We start from the raw sequence: 18863 nt of genomic DNA, 5'->3' as shown, positions 1-18863 counted from the left end.
TTAATCTAAACAGTCACTAATTAAAGACATAATCGCACCCCACATGCATTGGCTGTCTATCTTCTCCGTGCAATGTGCTCTTTTGACTTTTTTTTTTCTAGAGTTTCTATTCAACTAGTCAAAATGGTGACTGACTTTCTCCTTTTTCGAGTCCATCGATTTCTTCCATCTAATCTGTTACAATTCTTTGTTTAACCTACTGTTTTTAAATTTTCAGATATTCAAATAAATTTTTCAAAACCTTATCTAGGTTATTTTTCTAGTCTTGCTTGTGTACAATATTGACAAGCATTATCCAATAAGCTCAACTACCGACCTAACTGTAGCTTATGATTTATTTCTCACGTCCCTTCTTTTTTGTTTAATATTTACAACTTATGTTCAGCATTTAGGATGATTTTTGAAGTGTCTTATCCAAGCTATCAATCAATGGAAAATTTAACTTATTTCATGGTGCTGCAAAATTCATTAATGGTACTGTTCTGAGTAAACTTTTATGCTATTGGTTGTACATTGAACAATAGAAATTAATGATTTGAATGATAAATTTAACCAAAGCTATATTTACGACAATTGTTCCTGATATAAGTTTAACATAAAAGATATTTTTAGTAACGCACTAAACGCCATATCAATGTCAATTTCCCAACTGCAATTATTAGACATATGGCTGGAAGATACAATCGAGATCTCTTCAATCAGTTGTAAAGGCTTATTTCAAAATTATAGCTTATTTCAAAATTAGTGTTGTAAAGGCTTGTTTACTTTATACAATCGGGACTGACTTTGGTGATGGGATGTGTAACTCGCCTTCCCTCAGCTGGATAGAGACCATAGTAAAGTCAAATATTTTCGTAGGACCACGCGTTCCTTCTAAATGTTATTTCCGGGAGAGTAATTCACAGAGCAAAAGTATAATTTATTTTGCTATATTTTCATCTAGGACTGGCTTTGATGAAGAAAACATGACGGAGTATATAGAAATGCCTTCGCGTATGCATGTGATATTCCCATAAAGGATTCCTTAAGTTGAGGAATTTGAGAAAGTTGTTGGCAGTGATGTGTCTGCCATTAAGTATGAAAGGTGTAATTATCAGTGTATTCCTACGAAATGTAGTTTTTAGGAATGTTGTTATAGCTGCTATATAGTGGCTACTGCCTTAGGCAATGTCCCTCATATAGTATCTGCTTGTGAGCTCCTCAGTGGTAAGATTACCAATGCCTTCCTGTTCAAAGACCACAATTACTCAGAGAGCTTGAGGCGGCAGTGTCGGTGGGAGGAATGGTTGATGACTTGATGTTGAAAGGAGATTGGTTGAGTATGTCCCTCATAAATCAACTATAATCAATCTCGAAGGTTGGTTTTAGATCGGATGGTCGGGATGAGCAACTGTGTGATGCCTGAATCCGTATTTTTAGGTTGTTGGGAAAGTTGTCACAAAACCGATTTGACATATCATAATTGACAACCTTTCAAAAGTTATTATTATTTAAAAATTCAACGATAATATTTTGACCTATGAAGTCCGGATACGGGTACGATACGATACGGGTACACGGATACGCGAATTATTTTAAATTTAGGATACGATTCGGTTATGATACATTGACAAAAAATTCATAATGAAACTTATATGCATGTAAAATACTTGAAAAAAATAAACATTAATTAGTCATCATTATTAAATTATTATAAAGTCACAATTTTTTAAAATAATACATGTGATCAAAATAAAAAAATATATAAAATTTCTTATAAACAATATTATATTTACATATGTTGGGATATCGAGAGAAACATCATTAAAAAAAAATCAACATAAATTTTATCTAATGTGTATTAACTTAATCACTTCTCTCTCGTTACCTTTATCCACAAGAAATATAATTTTAAGTGGTTCATCGAGAAACAATTATATTGATGCATATCTAAAATTGAATGATATACATCTTTATTGAAGTTTTACAACATTGCCTCACTTTTTTACTCTTCATCTTTTTTTAGGATACGTATTTGTGAAGTATAGTAGAAGTATCATTGTGTATCTCACTATCTTTGGAGTATTATATAAGTATTGGATAAAATATTTTTAAAAAATTAAAATAATTAATTTCGATACTTCGTGGGTATCAACGAGTATCCATGAGGTATCGATATCTGATACGTATCCAATACGAGTACTCTCTGTTTTGGAGTATCCAGACTTCATAGATTTTGACACTCAAAATTTGTATGCACTAAATAAACACCTCATTTTCTCTTTATCTCACATTATCAATCTACCGCCTTACTTTCTCTCATCTCTATATTTACACATCTTTGTGGTGTCTAACAAACATTTTTCCTTAAAAAAATTTCCTTTTTATTTATTTATTTAATTATTTAAGTTTACTAATAGCTGCAATGGTAGGAGGCTGCGAACCATCATAACTCTGTTGCACTTGACGACCACCATGAGGTCTCTTGAGCTCCGCCCTTAAATGGGAGACCAAAAATTTATCACGAGATACATGTGTTAAGGATGAAATTTTTTATAAGGATAAAAAAATTATTTAACCATTTAATCTATTTTATTTTTTTGTAAGAAATCGTTCATCTATTTATTAACTCAAATTAATTAAACACGCGTTCTTGGTCAGACAGAGCTAGAGCTGTCAAAAATGGGCCGGCCCATTGGCCCATATTTTTGGGCCGGGCCTAAAAAACTAATAAAAAAATGCGCTCGGGCTTTTTCGGCCCAAGCCCATTTGGGCCAGACAAAAGTTGGGCCGGGCCGGGCTGGCCCACTGGGCTTTGGGCCGGCCCATTGGCCCATATTTCATTTTATTTTTGTTAAAAAACAACATATTTTTTTAAAAAATTATCAACTAATTTAAAATTTATTAACAAAAAAATATTTAAATAAATAAACTTAATAAATATGGATGAATTTAGCTTACAGTTTTAAAATTTTAAAGTTTATAAATTATTAATTTGATTTAATTGAAAGAATAATCTTGAGTTTAATTATTATTCAATGTTAATGTAAAAATTATTTATATTTTTATGTCCATCCAATCATATTTTAGCAAAAAAATAATGGTGAGTAACTAATACATAAGAAAATATATAAAAAAAGTGAATAAAATTTAAAAATAAAACATAAACGGGCCAGGCCGGGCTCTAGATTTTACGGCCCAATCATAAACGGGCCGGGCCGGGCTGACCCATTTCTATAGTCGGGCCTCTCGGGCTTGGGCCGGGCCGGCCCATTTGACACCTCTAGACAGAGCTGAGTAACGGGCTTCAGGCCCAAGCTCAAACCCAAGCCCATCACAGTGAGCAGAATCAATTGAAAAGCTGACGTGGACAACTGCCACAACAGAAACAGTTATATTTCCCTCTATAACACTAACAGCTACTTTTCCCTCCAAAATCTGCGTTTCAAGTTTCAACCTTCCCCTCAACAATGGCGTCAACCTCTAGTTCTGCCTCTACCAAGAGACCTTATTCGCCACCACCACCGCCACCAGAACCACCACAACAACCTCCCCTACGCAATCCGTTTGATCCGGATATAAACCCACCACTGCGCAATCACTTGGAAGAAATAATGAACAAGAGAAGGCGCATCGAACACAACCAAGATAAATCACTCATCCACGGCCTCCAACTTCAAGAACACGCAACAAGATTGCTCGGATCCAACGACCTCGCATCGCTGCAACAAGCAATCGAAGAATACACTCAAACCAATAACGAATCTTTAATGAAAATCTTTAAATCATTCGCACACCATTACATTAATGGCTTCTCATTGAAGCTTGCCAAAATCCTCGAACTCCACCCTCCGCTGCAAACAAGAACCGAAATCGTTTCTCTTCTACTTCAAACACTTCCCAGAGGGATAAACAGTTCAATGAGTTTGTCTATCCTTCTCAATCTAAAAAATCCTCTCTTAAATTCGCTCAAGGTAGAATCTGAAGAAATTCTGTTTCCTTCGCTATGCGAAATGATGGGTTTATTCGCTGACAGGTTGTACCGGTTTACTTACAGCAGTTGGGTGGAGCTTCTCCAGTATGTTTGCGATTGCATTTCTGGGGACGTGAGATCCAACAAAAAGAAGGGGCTTTTGTTGTTAACGGAATTTTCAGCGCTTGTTGTTCAAAACAGAGAGTTCTGGCTGAATCAAGGGAACCTTGATCTCGTATTCTCAAACATCTCAAATTTGATTAACTCGATGGATCAGGAATTGAAAGCATTGGCATTCACTGCATCACTTTCGTTGATGTTATTGTCGAAGGATCTTCAGAGAACAGACGTATACGATATTCTCTTGCCGATTTTGTTGAATATTATCAATCAACATGGAGAAGAAGAGATTCTGGGGAATCGGATTAAACGTTTATGGGATTTAGCTAAGCTGGATGATGGAAATATCTTTAAGGGGAAACTTGGTGAAGTGTTTTGGTGCATGATTCGAGTAACAGAGGTAGAAGATGTGAGCGAAGAACTTAAATTTTATGCGGTTTGTGTGATCAAAGATGTTGGTTCAGCGAACTTGAAGGAGATGGGAAGTTTGATAAAAAATCTTTCTCATGAGGAAGTGAGAAGGGTAGTTACGGTTGCTGTGAACATGTTGTCGTGTGTTATTGATGATCCTCTTTGGTATGATGTTGATGATAAGAATTGTATTACTGCTGGGATGTTAGATGCTTTCTACCTTGGGGTCTTCTTGTTCAAATCGCTCACTACAGATGGGCATGAAGATGTTTTTGTTCCCACGGCAATTGAGATGATGACAATGCAATATGTATCTCATGTTTATTGGTGGTTCCGTTGTGCAGCAATGCTTGCCATTAGTTGGATTGCAGAGAGTAACATCAAAGGGAAGGTATGTATGCATATATATGATATATGATATTGAATAAGCTTTTAAGCTCAAGTGTTTTCTTGATGATGCATTACCTTATAGAAATCATGCCATGTCAAGTAATTTTTCTGTGTACTCTGTAGAACATTGTTTTCAGAAGCAAATGCGTGTTTCTAAGCATTACAAAAAAAATGATTAAGGATAAATCGTGTGAGCTAGGGTAAATCGTGATAAGGATTTAATTAGGTCTGCAGTCGTACTGCATTGTTTGTAACTTTATGCAGATTAAGTTGTGCATTTGTATTTTGGTTTCTCTTACAGAAACCTAAATCTTAATGACACCACCGAGTTGTGGACTTTCACTTATCAATCAATAATATTTAACAAATTAAAATCTAATGGATTATGTAAGTTATCAGATACTCGGCTTGTAACTGTTTGTTGGTTACTTGTATTTGTGTTATTAGAATGGTATTTATTAATGGATGCTTGCACCATACATTCCTGTGCCTGAAGTTGACCATTACGAACCTGCAATAATATTTGCTGATTTCATACATATCATGTTATTTGTAATGCTAACAATCTCATTCATATACGATTCTCTCTTCCCTTTTGCTACCACAGGACATGATGCTATACTTTAACCAAGTTGCGATGCTGGCCCTTAAGTCACTGGATGATTTGGACCCTCGAGTACTTTGGGCTACTATGCCAACAATTTCAGTTTTGAGTGAACATAAGGAACTACTAATTCAGGATCAATATCACAAGAAGTTTTTGGAGAAACTAGTTCCCATCATTAGATGTAACTCTTGTGCCCGTGTACAGGTACAGACATATTAATGCTGCAGATTGACACCTGTTTATAAAAAGTTGCTTGCTTTTTTTAAAAGCTGATTTCAATGTATACTTTGAAGCACTATTTGTTAAGTTGTTTTATAAATGATATCCTTTGTTTACTACTTTCTTCAGTCAAATGCTGTTATCGCCATTCACTCCTTGGTAAAAAATTGTGGCTTAGACAAAATATCGCCTTTTGGGGAACATATTGTAGCATCAGTACTCGTACTTCTTAAGGTACTTTGTCTCTAATTTTCCGTGTATATATTAACTTCTCATTTGCACATGTATTATGCTTTTATATGCAATTATTGCATACTGTTATTAATCCGTGTGATTGTTTCTGCATATTTACATATCGTATTTCTGTAGTCTCAACCATTATTTTTCTATGGTTTCTTATGTTTAATGTACTTACAATAAGCTAATTGGTTTTTCAGCATGAAAAGCAGAAGTTACAGACCGAAGCTATTGATACCCTAAAAACGTTTGCAGTTTTAATGCCGGTATACATTATACATCTGAAATCTAGGAATGATGTAGGTTTTTATTATGGTAAATAATTATCCTCATGTGATTTGATGTATAATTGTTTCATGCAGGGAAATTTTCGCCAAAACTATTACGATACAACGATGGAAGCACTTAAAGTCCTTGTGTTTGATAAGAGCAGTTTACCCAAACTGGTGCTCTGTGCTAAATGTCTAGAATTCATGATATATCTTGTTAGGGAAATTGGGCCAGATAATTTCGAAGAGCAGGAAGCTGTTCAGGTTAGTATTTCTCCTAATTCTTTGAGTTGACTCAAATTATATATGATGTATTATTGAAACCGAAGTTAAAATTGAGATAAGTAGAAAAATATTTAATTATTTTATTGGTCATACAAATAATTTTGTGGTCATTCAAGAATGATCATGATGTACCTTATGATCTTGGTATATATCATTCCAAATTTTGGTAAATTTGTGACAAATTCGTATGTCTTAAAGGTTTCCAAATAATTGTGAATTAATTTCTTTTTGTGCTAATGTATCATGTCACATTCGAAGGTCATGGAATCTCTAATATCGCTTGAAGGAAAATTGAGCAATACAGATTACTTAACAAAATGTATCATCCTAAAGGTATATCTGAAATCAATGATAGTCAATTTCACTCATAGTTGAAAGTTTGTATTCCTAATTGAATAAACATTGTGCAGGCTCTGGATCACATCTGTCAATGCCCTAGAGTGAGTATTAACAACTTTATTGCTAAAATTATGCCAATGTTGCTTGGAACTTCTGAACCCCGTCGTGACTTAACGGTCGATGAGATCAAGGATGACGTTCAGAAGAATTTGGTTGAAACTATGATAGTTCAGGCTTGTAATACATTGTCATATTGTGCTGTTCGGTCATCTATAAACTTTTCCCCCCACATTGGCGAGGTTTGCTTGATAGATCTAATGTTTCTGGTTTATGTAGAGGTTTCTAGCTAAAATGCAAACCTGCAACTGATTAAACATGTATTTAAATGTTTAGGTCGCTACAATGTTTATGCGCTTGCTTGGTTGTTCTAATTCTCAACTTCGCAAGGCTTCTATTTTAGGTGACTATAAATTTAATTTATATGATTTCAATTTAAAATCTTGAAATTTCTGTTTAAGCCATTTTTGATAAATTAACTTACTTTCTGTTTTTAGGTCTTCCAAACTTAGTAATCTCACTTAAAGTATGTGACAAAACTAATGACGCAAAAAGAGGCATAACTTTCTGGATTGTGCGAGCTCTGATTGAAATCTCGAAGAAGGTACTGGGTAATTGTCTTTACTTTTTTAATTTACCAGTTTAAGCATCGACTTATTTCTTGATATTGCAAAACACATGCAGGAAAAAGATAGTGTTTTGTTTACAACATTATTGAGGTTACTCGCCAGATGCATTCAGGTACAATACAATTCTGCAAAATATATATTGGTAACATGTTCAGATCGTATTTTTCCATATAAGTAACATGCGTTCATCATGCAGATCTGTAGTTCATTTTTCAATGATCAAATGATCAAGGTTATTGCTAATGTGATAAAAGCTTCAATACAAAAGATTAGCCAAATTCAAGTAAGGAAAACACAAGAATTGGGAACTTTGGAAGGTAGACCTGTAATTTTACCAACAGAAGATACACTTCAGGTTGTTTCTTTAAATTATTTTGCTAGTTATGTTCTTTCATTTAGCTATGTTCAGATTGTTTGTTGTGTCTTGCCTTGTAATTTGTTGACTGTTGCAGCTATATATGCACCGGAGTATGAATGATAACCAGCTTTTTTACTCATCTGACAGGGGGTAGCTCACTTAATAGAAACAACACTTGACACATTTAAAGACCGATTCGTGCAACATGTTGATGACCTCATGACGAATGCTGTCGTGTTTTTGGTATGTTCTCCTTTGCTATATCTTCTCATCTTGATGTTTTCTAAATAAGCTTGTCATAATCATCATGCTAGAAAACCTGCATTTATAATTTCAATTTCCTGCAAGAATAAAAGATTATTTTCAACTTACCATTTATATTTGAGTTATATATGATGTGATGTTTGATATGATAGATTTATTTGTATACTTTATATTCTTTTTTTTATTATTCTTTTGAAAAATTGAAAAATCAATCCAAGCCAATTCTATGCAAAATCGATTCAATCCAATCCACAGACACTCTTCGTTACGATGTCAACTACTAAGAAACTAGAAAATGTTCATATTCAAAATGGATAGGATGTTATGATGAATAGCTTTATCTCTTCTACTTAATCTTTCTTAAGTAAAAATTGTGCTCCTGCAGCTATTTTTCTCATAAATTTTATTATTCCTTTCATGTTATCTTTTGCAGGCTCATGAAAATCCAGATAGATTGATAGCTTTTGGAATTTCCATTTTTAACGTTATCATCCCACTATTCCCAGACAAATTACCACTGTAAATCTAGTTTCTTTTATCGTTTAGTTGTAGACTTGTAGTAATATTTGTTTTCTTCCGAACATAAAAAATTATTGGATACATCTTGTAGCAATAATTTTAGATGTAGCAAAATAACAAATACCTCAATTAATATATCTTGTTTCTGTGTGTTATTTGAACAGGTATCTTGACAGATATTTTTTAGCTTCCTGTTTTGCTTTAAGGAGAAACTATCCTAGTTCCAAACTGGTATTTTTAAATATGTGCCGATAATTTTTTTTTCTTTACTTGTTATATAAGAAATGTGAACATTACTTTTTGGGTAATGATTATTACAGCATGCTACAAGGGCGATTGGTATCTGTGCTATGTTTGGAGGAGATCAATTTAAAGCCTCTGCTACTGGTAATTTCTTTATGCTCTTAACTTTTTTTCTAAAAGGTTATTTAAGCTCTTAACTGAAACTACGAATGTTTATTTTTGTGTATATAATATATTGATTTTTTTGGAATATGACAAGTAATTGGTTTAGTGCAGAGGGTATCATAAGACTACGTAATGTCATGAGTAAAAAACTTCCAGTTAGGGATGTTACAACATTATGCGATACCGCAGTAGCAGCTCTTGGAAAAATCTACGAATTTCATCGTGACAATGTCGGCCCTAAGGTAATAATCTCCCAAAATAGATTCTCTTAACCTTCGTCTGTGGGACTAATTTTGTAGCAAAGCCTGAAACCTAAGCACGGTGGATAGAATGAATGACCATGAGAGTTACAATAGTAATTTATACTTCTGCAACTGTTGATCCTCAATCATAATGCTTTTAAGCAGGCGGTTCAAAAATGGTTAAGTTTCTTGCCATTGAAGCAAGATTTCGACGAAGCTAGATATGCACATGGACTGCTTGCTAAATTGATACAAAGGTGTTAAATTGTTCTTAATTCTCTCCTTAATACCACTTTCAAATTATTATTATTATATATAATTTGGTACATGTATTGGCTAAGCAAAAGTTGTATACTGCATGCGTTGATCAGATCGGATGAACACCTATTTGGAACTGATAATGAGAATCTTCCCGAGATTATTTCGGTTGTAAAAGAAGTAAGTAGAAACAATTTTGTTTACTTTGTGAAATAGGGATTTATTTGATTGAATTAACATATTTTCTTATAGATTTTATCTGAACCTAACCGCCTGGGAAGTGAGGAAGCTATTAATCAGATGTCTGACTTCATAGATCAACATGATGGAATGGAAAGTGGAACTGAGGAAGCATCAAGCACTGAAGGAAGTGAAGAAAGTGATTGATTTTTTGGTGTCTTGTAATTGAATTGTACAATAGACAATAAGAAAAGGAAGATTTCAATCTTTCCAATGTGTAAAGGTACAACAGCATTTGTGCATACAAATAATACAAATGTACAGTAATTTTTCCAATGTATTTTTCCTTTTTTGAGAGCATCCTCAAGATTTGGCTCTTATAACAAATGATAAATGTATTTTTTAACTGATGAGTAATCAATCTCTCAAGTACAATTGTTGAGTGGAGTGGAAATGTGGATTAACCACAAATTGCAGGATAGAAGTATGTAGTAGTGTACTAGTGTGTTATTAGTTTTATGCTATCTTTATATATGCAAGCGTTTAAAGATATGTGACTCTAGGCTTCAACTAAAATGGAAAATGAGGGCAAGGAAAGGAAACGACGCTTCATTTACACTGAAAAGGATATTGCAAGTCACTTTAATTCACATTTATGGATGAATTTGAGTCTTTGGTTCGCATGCATGTGGAGTATTGAAAGGCGAGGAATGATAAGCTTTTTAACAAGGAAGTGTATCTGGAAAATATTACCGAATCGGTGAATAGGCTTTCATTGAGTTGGATGAAATTTAAGGCAAATAACATGGATTTCGACTTGAATCATTGGTATTTGTCTATTTGAATCATTGGTATTTGTCTATTTTAATTATTGTATCAATAGGCTTGGGTTGGAATTCTCCCTTGGTGTATTAGGCAAGTCTGTGCGCATAATTCACAGTTTCAGGAGAGGAGGGTAATGATCAAGGTAATAAAGAATTCATCAATTCTTCTAACATTGCTGCTATGGGAGAGATATTAAGAGTGGTCTTAGAAGGTATTGGCTGCATTATTTTGAAGATTTTCAATAATATATATATATATATATATATATGTGTGTGTGTGTGTGTGTGGGTGAGGTATTTATCATTTATAGACTTTGTGCAAAAGGTGCCATCTTGGTAGTATCTCATAATCCTCATCCGTTTGGCTCTGATTTTGGCGAAGATGTCACTTGCATCTTCCCCGAGTATTCGGTAGTGCGTGTGTGGCTTGGAGCGAGATCCTAAGATGCGAATTCTTTTGTTCCATCCGTCTCCTATAAATTGAAGAATATATCCCTAATAATATTATTTGAGCAATGCTTATTAACAAGGCTGAAGTCATATTTGCACTTTTACGTGATTTGTCACAGAACGAATCCCAGTTGATTGCATCGACGCTGTGGAGCATTTGGAAAAGACGTAATTTGCGTGTTTGGCAGAACACAACTGAGACCAGCCAAGCAGTTTTTGAGCGAGCAAAATACCTACTTTTCAACTGGCAGGCGGCGAACAGCAAGAAACAGCAGGGTGCAGCAGCAGCAGCTGCAGTTGCGCGGCCTATATCAGGCTATTTAGCAGAGAATGACGTGCAGCCAAGGCTATCCTGGCAGGTTGAAATGTAATGTGGACGCGACATTTTTGGAAACACTCTCTCATTGAGCAATGCTAGGAACAGTTTAAACACTCTCTCATTGATACGGCCACGTTGTACTTTTTTAAAACGCCATGACTTGTTTGCCTGTTCTCAAAGTTTACTTCTTTGCTATTATCAGGACCGATATCACACCAACCTCGCACCCCAAAATTAACCTTCAAATTTCTACACCTAAATCAACTAAACATCAACCAAAAAACAAATCTTTCCCCAAATTTCACAATAGGTCTACAATAAATTAACCTTCAAATTATTTCAATAAATATCAATCTACAATAAATTTATTTTCTCATGCATATAACTACGGATTCAGTTAATTCAAAGTTTTGTCAAAAAAAAAAAGTTAATTCAAAGCAAAATAACAAACTGTCGATGCTTGAAATACCCATAACTATGAATGAGCCACCCTCTTACAAGTAAGTAATGACAAATAATAAAGATTTCATTTTTGTCAAAAATAAATAAAATAAAGATCTCATTAATGATAAAGATGATGTTAATGAATCTCGTGTGTTATATATACGATTGAATTTTTTCTTTTTGAGGGATATATCTTTGAAAAATATTTGTATTCTTTATATAAATTTATAAAGGGTTAATATGTCTTTACCCCTGTAAAATAGGTCATTTTTTGTTTTCCCTCCTGTAAAATTTTTATTTTGATTCAACCCCCTGTAAAATATTTTTGTTTTGATTTATCCCTCTAATAGGTCAAACAAAAATCAATTTTTTTTTCAAGAAATTTTCGTTTTTGTTTGGCCTATTAGGGGGGTAAATCAAAACAAAAATGTTTTACAGGGTAAATCAAAATAAAATTTTTACAGGGGAGAAAACCGAAAATGACCTATATTACAGGAGGTAAAGACCTATTAACCAATTTATAAATAATATACCTTTTTTTTAAAAAAAATAAAAATAATAGATATGTATCATAAGGGTACGACCGGCTCAATATGTCGAAAATATGTATCATGTGTACAATTTTTATATTAAATTGTAAATAATATATTATAATTACTCTTATTATTATTTAGAAGATACATTAAAAAAATGAATTTAACTAAATACTAAAATTACTTGTAAAAAAAATAAAAAAAAAACTAATTACTAACATTAGAATAATTGTTCCTTAAAAAAAACATTAGAATAATTGTTACAAAATATTATAAAGTGAATGTTATAAAATAACAAAGATGAAATTTATTTGTCTCGTGTTTCTTTATGTATCATTGACAAATGTTATTTTTGGTAGAAGGAGAAAAAGAAAAAGAAATTAGGCTACAATATTAAGAATTGAACTCTAGAAGCATCATCTAGAAGTAAATCTTCAAATCTCGGGATGGGGTTCTCCAAGCTGCACCAAGAAGAATCGTGAATGACACCATGTTTAGCTAGAAAATCCGCACACTCGTTAGCCTCTTGAAGGGTGTGAGTCAACTGCACATTCCAAGAGAGATTAAGGAGATCCTTAATATTTCTGATGATAGTGGCATAAACATGTCAAGCATTAAGGGGAGCTTGAATTAAGTTTATAGCATGGAGGGAATCAGAATAACAAATCACATTTCAGTGCCCTCTTTCCCAAATCAACTTCAAACCGTGCATGATCGCAAGCAGTTCCACATGCAAGTTATTCTAAATGCCAAAAAAACATGAGAATCCACCACAAAGCCAAGTCATGTCCGAAGTACGAACAACACCACCAAAGCCAGAACGGCCAGGGTTGCCGAAACTGCTCCCATCAACATTAAGAATTGTAGCATGCATACGGGAGGGGTGCCAAGAAGTCCAGCGTTGTTGCGAGTGAGAGACAAGACCTCCACCCAAAGACGTTGAAAGAGAACTAAGATAGCTTCCAACATTGTTTGGCAGTTGATGGTAGCATAACCTGTTCATTACCAAGACACATTGCATTCCATGCTTTCCAAATACACCAGACGCCTGCCACAAAAATCAAAGGATCCGAGAGACGTAGACCTTTTTTTGAGCCACGAGTGAGTGTTTAACTCATGGAAGAACGCAATACCATTGTTCCCAAGGATCTCCAAATACAAGCAGAAAGAGGGAAATCCCTGAGGCAGTCTAAAACATCTTCCACATGATCATTACATCTATAACACATAGGAGACAAAACCATACCGCGACGGTGCAAAAGCACTTTAGTGGGGAGCGAATCATGACTAGTGGTCCAAAAGAACAACTTGATCTTCTCCGGAGCATTCATTTTCCAAATCCAATTCCAATAAACGTCTTCATCATGGTGGTCTTCAGAATGAGTAGTTAGCAGCTATGAGTATCCCGACCTAGCTGTATAAATACCATCCAGATGTTCGGCCCAAGTGATGCGATCTGGAACATCATTATGCAAGTGGGGGGCATGGATTTCACATGGTTTTGAATATTGTTGGGAAGGATAGTATACAACGGGTTAAAGTTCCAATTACCATCTATTATCAAGTCACGAGTACACAAGGATATGTCATGAATATTAACCGACAAAATCATACTCGCAAATGTCCCCAAGGTGGTTCAAGAGGAATACCAAAAGGATATGTCATTGACAAATGTTTGTATTTTTTATATAAATTTATAATAAATAAACATGTATTCATGCATGATTTTTATTTTAAATTATAATTACTCTTACTATTATTTAAAAATATATAAAAAAAAAACTCCATTTAACTAATTTACTAACATCTTAAAAAAAAAACTAATTTACTAACATTGAAATAGTTGTTGCAAAATATTACAAAGTGGTAGAATAAAAATAAGCCAAAGTATTACAAAATGATAAAGATGATGCTAATGTGTTCGATGTTTTTATGTATCGTTGATAAATTTTAATCGCTAATCAATAAGTCACTAATCTTCAAATCTGCAAAGGACCGACGAGCTCCGGCTGAGGATAAGGATCAACAAACTTCGACTGAGGATGAGGTCTGGGCTGCTGCGGAGGTGGAAGTACAATAGGAATTGCCGGAGGCGGTTAAACTGGAGGAAGAGCATTTGCGATGGGTGGAGAAAGTGCGTGACCAATACCTTGCGCAATAGTCATGACCAAAGGCTGAGCCGTCGACGGATCCTAGCAGCCTGTGCAACAATGGTTTGAACAAGCGCAAAAGTGCAAGAAGTGGAATTGGTGCACCAGTGCAACTTGCACATGCACCACGGGTGCAAAAAGATCATATGCATCCTTCACCACTTCGTCTAGAAATAAAAATACGTACATTTTTGGAATTTAATTTGTAATTAGTTTTTATTATCAACTGAATGCACCATTGGTGGACTCATCAAGACGAACAAAATCTCCAGATTGCCCACCACCGTGATTATGGTATTTTTGCCCTCAAGCAATAATGGATCACGGTCACAATGAGGGTAAAGTTACGTTACTAAATGTTATAAAGTGATAGACAACAAATATGTAAAATTTTTACAAAATGACAAAGATGACATTAATTTGCTTCGTGTTGTTTTATGTATCCTTGATAAATGTTTGTATTTTTTATATTAATTAATAAATATGTATCTCATGCCTAATTTTTGTAGTATTAAATTTAAATTAGTATAACATAATTACTCTTATTGTTATTATTATTTCAAAATACATAAAAAATAAAAACTCAATTTCACTAATTTACTAACATTGGTAACAAAATATCACTAGTTGAACAAAAATATGTGAAAATATTACGATATGATAAAGATGACGCTAATATATTGGTGATTTTTTAATATAGAAACCTTAATCACTTCTCAATAATTGTCAAAAAAAAAAAAACACTTATCAATAAGTCGCTAATCTTTAGAGCCAAAAAAATCTAAAAAGAAAATAATACTAGAATTGAAGAGCGAAAAAAAAACAAAGTAAAGACAGTCTAATGACGGAACCCGAACACAAACCCATGTAAGGAGGAAAATAAATAGATTTAGAAGAAAATGAGAAATAAATAAGAAGATGAGAGAGAGGGGAACGGGTTGGATGCAAATATTTCCAATTCAAACAAATAAAAATACGCTCATTTTGAATTTTTATTTGTAATTAGTTTTTATCATCGACACTGATGGCTTACCACAACTGGACTCATCAACCCGAACAAAAAATTAAGATTGTTCATCACCCCAATGACAATGGTATTTTTGCCCTCATAGCAATAATGGATCTAAGGTCATGAGGGTAAAGTTATCATGCTCAAAATGGTGGACAATCTCAAAGTTTTGTTCGTCTTGATGAGTCTGATAACTGTTAGTTATCTGAGACGATGATAAAGTTAATTAAAAATAAAAATTCCAAAAAATAAACCTCAAAAATATGGAAAATGAATAACAAAACTAGAATAAAAATTTGAACATGAGTTTTCGAACGAAATCTGCAAACGCAACCTAAATCACAACATAGATTAAAATCGACGAGTAGTCTGAAATCAAAATCTGCGAACTACAAACTTTTTCAGGATTAAAATTAAAATCAACGAGTAGTTCCAAATCGAAATCTCAACCCACAAAAGAGTTCCAAATCAAATTCGGCAATGCAATAAACACCTAAGATTAAAATCAACAAGGGTGCGGAAATTGAAGGAGTTTAATTTAGCATTGTTAGGAAAATGGTGTTGGCGGATGTTGGTGGACAAAGGTGGTTTGTGGTATAGGGTTTTAGTCGCCAGGTATGCCGAATTAGGTGGCAGGTTGGAGGTTGGGGGCCGGAGAGTTTCTTGCTGGTGGTCGGAGGTGAGGCGAATTAGGGACAGGGTAGGTGATGGTGGTAGCGGGTGGTTTGAGAATCAGGTGTTGAGGAGAGTTGGTGATGGGGTTGACACTTCGTTTTGGTCTGATAGGTGGATAGGGGAGGCTCCTCTTTGTGTGCGGTTTAGGCGGTTGTTTGAGTTAACAGAGAATAAGTCTATGTCCGTGGCCGACTTGCTCTCTGTCGATTCGGAGCGGTGGGGGGAGGTGTGGAGGTGGAGACGTAGGTTATGGCAGTGGGAGGAGGAGTTGCTAGATGAGTGTAGGGCGTTACTTCTTGATGTTTCATTGAATCCTAATGTTTCAGATAGTTGGGTGTGGCTTCCGGACCCATCTAGTGGATACACAGTTCGAGGTGCATATAGTTTGTTAATTTCTCAGGTGCCTCAGGTCGCCGACTATGCTCTGGATTTGGTGTGGCACAAACAGGTTCCCTTGAAGGTTTCCGTTTTTACGTGGCGGCTCCTCCGTGATCGTTTACCAACAAGGACAAACTTGATTGCTAGACGGGTGCTGTCGCCTGACATGTCCTCGTGTGTTGCTGGTTGTGGTCATCCTGAATCGGCACGACATCTATTTTTATTGTGTGATACTTTTGGTTCTCTGTGACATTTGGTGCGAGCTTGGATTGGTTGCTGTGGGGTGGACACAAATAATATATCAGATCATTTTTTACAGTTCACTCATTTGACAGGTGGTGGTGCTGCTAGACGTTCTTTTATGCAACTAATATGACTTCTATGTGTCTGGGTTGTGTGGAATGAGCGTAACAACCGTATGTTTAATCATGTTGTTACCCCCCATCTCTTGTTTACTAGCTAAGATTAAGCTGCTGTCTCTAGGTTGGTTGAAAGCTAAAAAAGCTACCTTTGTTTTTGGGACTCAGCAGTGGTGGTCAAGCCCTCTTGTTTGTTTGGGTATTGGGTAATGTTTTCTGTTGTGTTTTGTTTGTAACCGTTGTAACTCTTGGTTTCTGAGGTAGTCTCTAAGGCACATCTTGTGCGTTTGGGACTACCATATTTCGTATATAATTCCATTTTGGCTTGTTAAAAAAAAAAATCAACAAGATCGAGATCAAAATCTGCAAATGTGGTAAACACCTAAATCTCAACGTGCATGGTTTAACTCAAGGAATCAACACATGATTCTCAATCGCAAAAACGGTTCCAATTTATAATCAACAAAAGTAGAATGAAACTCAAACAACAAACTAAACAGATGAAAAATAGTAAGAAGTATAGGGAACACAATCACCTTTGAGATCCAAGAAGAAAAGAGATGACATTAATAATAAAAATATTGAAATGGTTGTAACAAAATGTTAGTATAAATAATAAAGATCTTATTAATAACAAGGATAATGTTAATTGAATAAAAAAATAAAATAAAATAAAGATGGAGTTAATGAATCACATATTTTTTTTTATATATCACTGAAAACTATTTATATTTTTTATATAAATTTATAAATAATAAATATGTATCATGTGCATATTTTTTATATTAAATTGTAATTAATATACTCTAATTACTCTTATTGATACTAAAAAAATGAATTTAACCAATCACTAACATTAGAATAATTATCTATAAAAAACATTAGAATAATTGTTATTAAATGTTATAAAGTGATAGACAACAAATATATAAATTTTTTATAAAATGACAAAGATAACATTAATTTGTTTATAGTATTAAATTTTAATTACTATAATATAATTACTCTTATTATTATTATTTCAAATTACATAAAAAAACTCAATAATTAATTTACTAACATTGGAATAGCTGTAACAAAATATTACTAGTTGAACAAAAATATGTCAAAATATTACGATATGATAAAGATGATGCTAATGTGTTGGTTGTTTTACTGATACAGAAACCTTAGTCATTTATTAAGTCACTAATTTTTAGTTTGGTAAAGAAAAAAAAGTCACTAATTTTTAGCGTGAAAAAAATCTAAAAAGAAAATAATAGAATAGAAGAGCGAAAAAGAAAGAAAGAAAAACAGTCTAATGAGGGAACCCATCTAAGGAGGAAAATAAATAGATTCAGAAGATAGAGGTAAAAGGAGATAGATGAAAGAAGGAAATAAGAAGAGAGAGAGAGAGGGGAAGTGGTTGGATAAGTGTAAAGGAAGGGTTACGTCATTTATAACCAAACAGCCACGAAACTTAAAAATATGATTATTTGAATTATATAATATCAACTGTAATTATATTGCATTACTCAACCACTTTCTCTCACCTCTTTTCGTATCAATTTTCAACTAAATTTCGTTAAATTCTTCATATTAGAGCTGTCTTGCACAACTCCATATACATTTTCTTAAATTTTGGTGGTTTGATGGAATTTTTTTAGTTTACTTAAGTATTTCAGATTATATTTTTTGAAATATATTAATCATTTATTTAGGTTATATGATCCGAAATAGGATTATAATTGCTAATTTTTGTCTAGTTTTTAGTGGTTTAATATGTCTACCTTCAAACTTGTTGATGAAAGTTGAAAAAAGTTGAAATTAGCCAAGGTCAGCTGAATTTTTTTAATTGTGATTCTTTTTGTTTTAAGGGATGAATTTTGTCCCTCATCGATTGACCTTTAAAAAGTGAAATGATGTGACACAATTTATCAGAGCTACGTGTGAACAACGTAATTACTGTGACGTTTTAATGTAAAAAACTAAAATGTGT

The 18863-nt window shown here is 33.9% G+C and overlaps 2 protein-coding genes across 2 annotated transcripts; both read left to right on the top strand.

Moving 5' to 3' along the window:
* The first annotated feature begins 3449 nt into the window (after positions 1–3449).
* LOC120579600 (uncharacterized) lies at positions 3450–6259 on the top strand. The gene is made up of 4 exons (XM_039832057.1): positions 3450–4874; positions 5481–5684; positions 5829–5933; positions 6137–6259. Exons 1-4 carry the CDS (start codon positions 3450–3452, stop codon positions 6257–6259), a joined length of 1857 nt encoding a protein of 618 aa, XP_039687991.1.
* Positions 6260–6960: 701 nt separating this feature from the next.
* Positions 6961–7950, top strand: LOC11417952 (uncharacterized). The gene is made up of 6 exons (XM_039832056.1): positions 6961–7128; positions 7223–7289; positions 7384–7490; positions 7571–7627; positions 7712–7870; positions 7915–7950. Exons 1-6 carry the CDS (start codon positions 6961–6963, stop codon positions 7948–7950), a joined length of 594 nt encoding a protein of 197 aa, XP_039687990.1.
* The last annotated feature ends 10913 nt before the right edge of the window (positions 7951–18863 follow it).

The sequence above is a fragment of the Medicago truncatula genome, chromosome 3 (genome assembly GCF_003473485.1).
Source record: "Medicago truncatula cultivar Jemalong A17 chromosome 3, MtrunA17r5.0-ANR, whole genome shotgun sequence".
In the NCBI taxonomy this organism is placed as follows: Eukaryota; Viridiplantae; Streptophyta; class Magnoliopsida; order Fabales; family Fabaceae; genus Medicago; species Medicago truncatula.
The sequence above is the reverse complement of the archived record's forward strand: the minus strand, read 5'-3'. Positions and strand labels throughout refer to the sequence as shown.

Bases quoted from the DNA above. Each gene is read 5' to 3' on its own strand.
- LOC120579600 (XM_039832057.1), top strand. From the start codon at position 3,450: ATGGCGTCAACCTCTAGTTCTGCCTCTACCAAGAGACCTTATTCGCCA. The intron at 4,875-5,480 runs GTATGTATGCAT...TTGCTACCACAG, and splicing joins AGAGTAACATCAAAGGGAAG to GACATGATGCTATACTTTAA. The intron at 5,685-5,828 runs GTACAGACATAT...TACTTTCTTCAG, and splicing joins ACTCTTGTGCCCGTGTACAG to TCAAATGCTGTTATCGCCAT.
- LOC11417952 (XM_039832056.1), top strand. From the start codon at position 6,961: ATGCCAATGTTGCTTGGAACTTCTGAACCCCGTCGTGACTTAACGGTC. The intron at 7,290-7,383 runs GTGACTATAAAT...TTCTGTTTTTAG, and splicing joins TCGCAAGGCTTCTATTTTAG to GTCTTCCAAACTTAGTAATC. The intron at 7,628-7,711 runs GTACAATACAAT...TTCATCATGCAG, and splicing joins TACTCGCCAGATGCATTCAG to ATCTGTAGTTCATTTTTCAA.